This window comes from Drosophila melanogaster, chromosome 2R (assembly GCF_000001215.4).
Source record: "Drosophila melanogaster chromosome 2R".
NCBI classification, from domain to species: Eukaryota; Metazoa; Arthropoda; class Insecta; order Diptera; family Drosophilidae; genus Drosophila; species Drosophila melanogaster.
Window position 1 is genome coordinate 4,130,413 of NT_033778.4, and position 6,137 is coordinate 4,136,549.

Consider the following 6,137-nt stretch of genomic DNA (forward strand, 5'->3'; position numbering starts at 1 on the left):
TAGGAAAAGGTTCAAAGAGAGCAGTCAAATCTGCTTAGGACAGGCTTTAGGATGTTTAAAAGAACGGCTAAGTGCCGCTGCCAAAAAATTATTTATTAGAAACGGATGCTGCGCAGCTGGGATACAATTTGGAAAATCACTAAAGTGCATTACTATTTTCTTAGAAATAATTGAAGGTGCCGGTTTGGACCTCCCAAATACGTCACTTCCCCGACTATCAGATACCAGTTACTCAGCGAGTGGAAATGCGAACGCAATATTTCAAAATTTTTCTTGGATACCCATAGATATTAATGAATAAAATTAGAAAACATTGAAAATAGTTCAAAAGTGTGGGCATTGGAGGTTTCTGCGGTTTGTGAGCGTTAGAGTGGGCGTATTAAAATGAATCAACAAACTCTAACACCCACACAATTAGCTTACAATTGTACACACATGTAGGAATGCATTGTTATGACAGATATAGGTTTCAGAAGTAACATAACCCAAAACATTCTTATATATTGTCATGTTCCTTACCGCCCGTTCCACAATTACCGCTATGTTTTGACGATAGCTTGGCTCACTGCACTAAATATTTGAATAAGTTCAGAAAGCGGTTTGGTGAATATATAAAATAAAAAGTTAAATATTATTTATTACGAAAACCATGTCGAGGTTGAGCAGAGCGCTGCAGCTTACAGATATAGATGATTTTATTACGCCCTCACAGGTTTGAAACAACAATATACCGAAAAATTAATTCCAATTTAATTGTACTCAGATATGCATTAAGCCCGTGCAAATAGATAAGGCAAGGTCAAAGACTGGGGCAAAGATAAAGATAAAAGGTGACGGCTGCTTTGAGGAATCAGAGGTAAGTATCACGCTGGAGCCCATTTTTTATTGAATGAAATGGTTTCGTTACAGAGTGGAAATCTAAAACTTAATAAAGTTGATATTTCTCTGCAAGACTGTCTTGCGTGTTCTGGTTGCATCACTTCAGCTGAAGAAGTCCTTATCACGCAGCAGAGCCGAGAAGAGTTGCTTAAGGTCCTTCAAGAGAATTCAAAGAATAAGGCCTCTGAAGACTGGGATAACGTGCGTACGATCGTGTTCACCCTTGCCACCCAGCCTATACTAAGCTTAGCCTATCGCTATCAGATAGGTGTGGAGGATGCTGCCCGTCATCTTAATGGGTATTTTCGCAGTTTGGGTGCCGACTATGTTTTGTCCACTAAGGTGGCGGACGATATTGCGCTGCTCGAATGTCGTCAAGAATTTGTAGATAGGTACCGCGAAAATGAGAACTTGACCATGCTTAGCTCCTCTTGTCCGGGGTGGGTTTGTTACGCGGAGAAAACACACGGAAACTTCTTATTGCCTTACGTTTCCACGACCCGATCTCCTCAGCAAATAATGGGAGTGCTTGTGAAGCAAATCCTTGCCGATAAGATGAATGTTCCTGCGTCACGAATCTACCATGTGACCGTGATGCCTTGCTACGACAAGAAGCTTGAGGCCTCTCGAGAGGACTTTTTCAGCAAGGCAAATAACTCACGCGACGTAGACTGTGTAATCACTTCAGGTTATTTGAGAGCCAAAAGTACAATTTGACCTAATATTAAATAATATATCTTTGCAGTTGAGGTGGAACAGTTGCTTAGTGAGGCTCAGCAGCCGCTGTCGCAGTACGATCTCCTTGATTTAGACTGGCCATGGTCTAATGTACGCCCAGAATTCATGGTATGGGCTCACGAGAAGACGCTATCTGGCGGTTACGCAGAACACATATTTAAGTACGCCGCAAAACATATTTTCAACGAAGATTTAAAAACAGAGTTGGAATTCAAACAGCTCAAAAACCGCGACTTTAGAGAAATTATACTTAAACAGAATGGCAAAACTGTCCTGAAATTTGCAATTGCTAACGGTTTCCGGAACATACAAAACTTGGTACAAAAACTGAAGCGTGAAAAGGTATCAAATTACCACTTTGTTGAGGTAATGGCCTGTCCCTCGGGCTGTATAAACGGAGGAGCACAAATACGTCCCACTACCGGACAGCACGTTCGCGAGCTTACCCGGAAACTGGAGGAATTATACCAGAATCTTCCACGGTCCGAACCCGAAAACTCCTTAACAAAACATATTTACAATGACTTTTTAGACGGCTTTCAAAGTGATAAATCATATGACGTGCTGCACACCCGTTACCATGATGTAGTATCTGAGCTCAGTATATCGCTTAATATAAATTGGTAAACGTATTGTGCTTGATTATCTCTTTTAGTATATCGACAGTTTCGGTAAAGGAATAAGGCCCACAAACAAATATTTAAAATTAAAAAAAAAAACTCATTTAAACGGGGTGAGATTAGTGACAATACCGTTTTAAACCCAAAAACTGTATGAATAACGAATAATATGATAAAATAGATTTTTCATTTATTTATAAACTATTTTCGGGAAATCTAAAATTTTCAAATAAAAAAATTGTTCAGTCTGGGCTGTTTAATAAAAAATGGAGGTACCAGTAGAGAAGAACAATTCTTTTGGAATCATTCTTAAAACCCTCCAGTAATAACGCATCAGTGACATTTCGTGAAAGGTTTTTGTATTGGGAACATCGCGCAAAATCAACGGAAACAAGGGAGAAGGCAAATTCGAGATCCCAAAGAAAATGTCTATGTGCGTACTTGTCATCAAATAAGTAAAATAAGGATTAGAGTACGACAATATTATTTTCCAATCATTCAAAAGGGTACAAGCAAATACTCTAGAATAATGTAGAATGCATGGCCGTTACGCATACTGTTATTTTAGTGTCTTTGGTACAAGCCTAAACATGTGTTTTGTACAAGTTAACTTAAGTTAACGCCGCTACGACGACCGTGTGGCAACAACGGCATTCTGCAACGTAAGCATTAGACCGGATGTCGTTACGTAGCCGGCAGACACAGCTTATTTGCATGGCCGCTACGAATATGAAACAGCAACAATGTGTTTCGCTTTCAGTCGTGTAGCTCTTAAAAATTTAATTTAATTCTTGCAGCAGCACTTGCTCTGCTCAATAAAGAGTTCTTAAAAGTTACTCCGTCATGTATTTAGTGTGAGGCCACCGGCTTGCGGAAACCGGCGTAAAATACCATAAACATAACATACACAAACTGTCTGCAGAATCTTTTATTCAGTAATATTTTAATTTTAAAATGTCCTCATCTTACAATTTTTAATGTGAACATAACTATTTTTTTAAATGCATTGTTTGGTCTTGCAGCCACCTACAATTGTTATTTGTAAGCATCCCAATTTTGGAGACACATTGCTCATTTCTCGAAAATATCTGATAAAAAAGTTTATTAGTTCATCATGCATACATTTTTTTTACCATAAACAAAACCAAAACTGTGGGCGTGGCAGTTTTGTGCGGCTTGTGGGCGTGGTAACATGGCTCAACAAGCTGGCGCTCAGTCTTTGTCTCCAGAATCTGTATGCTGAATCTCTACCTTCTAGTCTTTATAGTTCCTGAGATCTCGACGTTTTAGACGGACTAGATCGATTCGGCTTTTGATCCTGATCAAGAATATATATAGTTTATATAGTCGGAAGCGCTTCTTTCTGCCAGTTACATGTGTATGTACTTTTCAACGAATCTAGTGTACTCTGTGTTCTACTCTACGAGTAACGGGTATAATTATTTATTTTTCTAAGATATTAAATACCTAAATATTCCATTGGCGCAGGCGGTAGGATACCGAAAAGAAAGTACTAGTAAGTCCGTATTCCTTTCAATATCAAGTGAAAAGGTAAAACGAAATATTATCAATAAAAAACGTTTGTCCCACCCACAAAAGTGGACAAACAAAATAATTTATTTTTAAAGGGTTTGTCCGTTTTTTATTGAAAATTTTATTTTAAAGAGGTGGGCTAACGAAATTGATTATATTTTAAGTGTGGGCAATCGAAAAAATTTTTGTTAAAGGTTTTTTAAGGGTGGGTAAACGATAAAAACTAATAATAATGGTTGGACAAACTTTTTTTATGGTTAATATTTCGTTTTAAGAGATGGTCAAACGCTTTATTCTCTGAATAGACCGAGATAAACTTGAATGTCTTATATTTTTTAAAGTATACCAATTCTAAAGGATGGGCAGACGTGGGCATACGATATTATTGCTGAACTGAATATTATTGAAAAAAGTCAACTTTTTGAAATGTTCGAACTTTTTCGAATATCTCAAAAACTAGACGTGAGCAAAAAAAAAAAACTAATTGGTGGGCAAAAAATGGACAAACGATTCCAGATTTAAAATTTCAAAAATTCTATTTTTCCGAACCTTCATAACCTTTGTAACCTTCATCGTAGTTATTAAAATTAAAAGTTACTCAATCGGCATCCGCCCCAAGACAGGTTCAAGTGTCCTTATTGTGTTAAATACCCTAGTTAATCGCCCGCTTTATAAAGTGAGACCGCGACTAAGGTATACAATTAAATATAATAACAATAAGTGCAAAGACATAAGACTCGACATACTGAAGCAGTCCGCGAACAATAACAGTAAACCGCTTAAACAAACACAAGTGTGACCGTTACATACTGAAAACGTTTTATAATCAAATAAAACTAAGATAACATCCGTTGTTAATCTATCCCAACTTCTTGGACAAATACGCCAAGTGCCGCAGTTCTTTAGAGAGCCGACTAGCCTAAGTTTGGTACATGCTCAGCCTATACCAAAAAAGCCATATTCGACAGAAATCAGTAATTTTTTGGAGCCATCGAACTACAAGTCATTGGAGGTGCCGAGAAGGTCTGACAACTAGGATTTCAAAACGAGTGGTCACCCCCCCTGCAGGAAGACCCGATTTCAATAAAATCCGATAATATTTCAAATCTATATACAAATTCACTAAACTCATATACTAATACCAATATTAATATAAATAAAAACAAAAACTCCCACCCCAATCAAAAATTCGTTACCGCCATTCATAAATCCCTCGCAGATCCAAAGACCAAATATAAACAACCAGACCCCTCATAAACAACCATTTCCGCCTAAACAAAAGCAATTCGATCAAAACCGATTAGATTTGTATAATGAATTCAGAACAGGCTTAAATCGCGACCGACAAAACGACACCCGAAACTAATAATAACCCTCTGCAACCAAGATTGTCGACTAAGCGTTTCAGAGAAGACAGCGGACAAACACGTACCAGCAAGTTCGCCAAGCCGAAAATTTTCCATTAGCAGCCTGGGAACCCACCAGTACATAGAGATAATGTTCAAAAATCACAGATACCGATGTATAGTCTACACTGGGGCATCAATCTTCAAGTTAACAATAAATAAATAATTGTCCGATGGGTTATTCAAAATTAAATAAATTTGTAGCTCTATTTCAACAAACGCAGAAATTCTATATTCATTCGTTTTCACCATTTTATGAAATTATATTAGGAAGAATAGTATTAATGGAAAATAACAGCTGTATTGATTATTTTAGAAAATCAACCGTTATTAGTGGAAGAATATTCCACCACAAAGAACTTGAACCATGTGATGTAAATTCATCAAAAAATGTTTAAGCAATTATACAGGAAAACCAGATTACAACTGAAACAAACTACGCATTGAACAATGACATTAACTCAGACCAATTACTAAAAGAATTTAAGGATATCCAGTATTCCAATAAAGAAGACCTAGAAGAAGGCTGTTAGAAGACCTAACCAAATAAAAACAGTCTATGAAAACCCAGTATCCATAGAACCCTACTCAAATCGTTTTGCTTATGAAACAGAAGTTAATAAGCAAATTGAGGAAATGCTACAACAATGCAATATACGCGAAAGCTACTTCCCCTATTGTAGTCCACTATGGATTGTTTAAAAAAAATGGACACATCTGGCAAACCAAAATTTAAGTTGGTCGTAGACTTAAGTGAAATAACTATAAACGATAAATTCCCGATCCCGAACATGTATGAAATTTTAGGCAAGTTAGGGAAATGCCAATATTTTACAACAACTGATTTAGCGAAATGCTTTCACCAAAAACAGCATTTTCGACACTCGCATGCTATTTGGTTTAAAAAATTACCCAACCGCTTTTTAACGTTGCATGAATTTCGTCCTAAAGGACCTCTTTA

At 37.0% G+C, this 6,137-nt stretch overlaps 1 protein-coding gene across 4 annotated transcripts; it reads left to right on the top strand.

Annotated features, from left to right (window-relative positions):
* Positions 1-561: 561 nt before the first annotated feature.
* CG17683 (uncharacterized protein) lies at positions 562-3,072 on the top strand. Of its 4 annotated transcripts, none has more exons than NM_001042965.2 (4): positions 562-712; positions 776-856; positions 910-1,567; positions 1,625-2,519. In NM_001042965.2, exons 1-4 carry the CDS (start codon positions 650-652, stop codon positions 2,242-2,244), a joined length of 1,422 nt encoding a protein of 473 aa, NP_001036430.1. In that variant the 5' UTR covers positions 562-649; the 3' UTR covers positions 2,245-2,519. The 4 variants fall into 4 exon arrangements, with proteins under 4 accessions (NP_001036430.1, NP_001036428.1, NP_001036429.1 ...); NM_001042963.2 differs by having other exon boundaries at positions 764-856; positions 1,625-2,418; NM_001042964.2 differs by having other exon boundaries at positions 764-1,567; positions 1,625-3,072.
* Positions 3,073-6,137: the final 3,065 nt, after the last annotated feature.

Excerpts from the sequence above, each read along its gene's own strand:
- CG17683 (NM_001042963.2), top strand. The coding sequence starts at position 650 with ATGTCGAGGTTGAGCAGAGCGCTGCAGCTTACAGATATAGATGATTTT. Across the intron at positions 857-909 it reads GCTGCTTTGAGGAATCAGAG|AGTGGAAATCTAAAACTTAA; the intron begins GTAAGTATCACG and ends GTTTCGTTACAG. Across the intron at positions 1,568-1,624 it reads AGACTGTGTAATCACTTCAG|TTGAGGTGGAACAGTTGCTT; the intron begins GTTATTTGAGAG and ends ATATCTTTGCAG.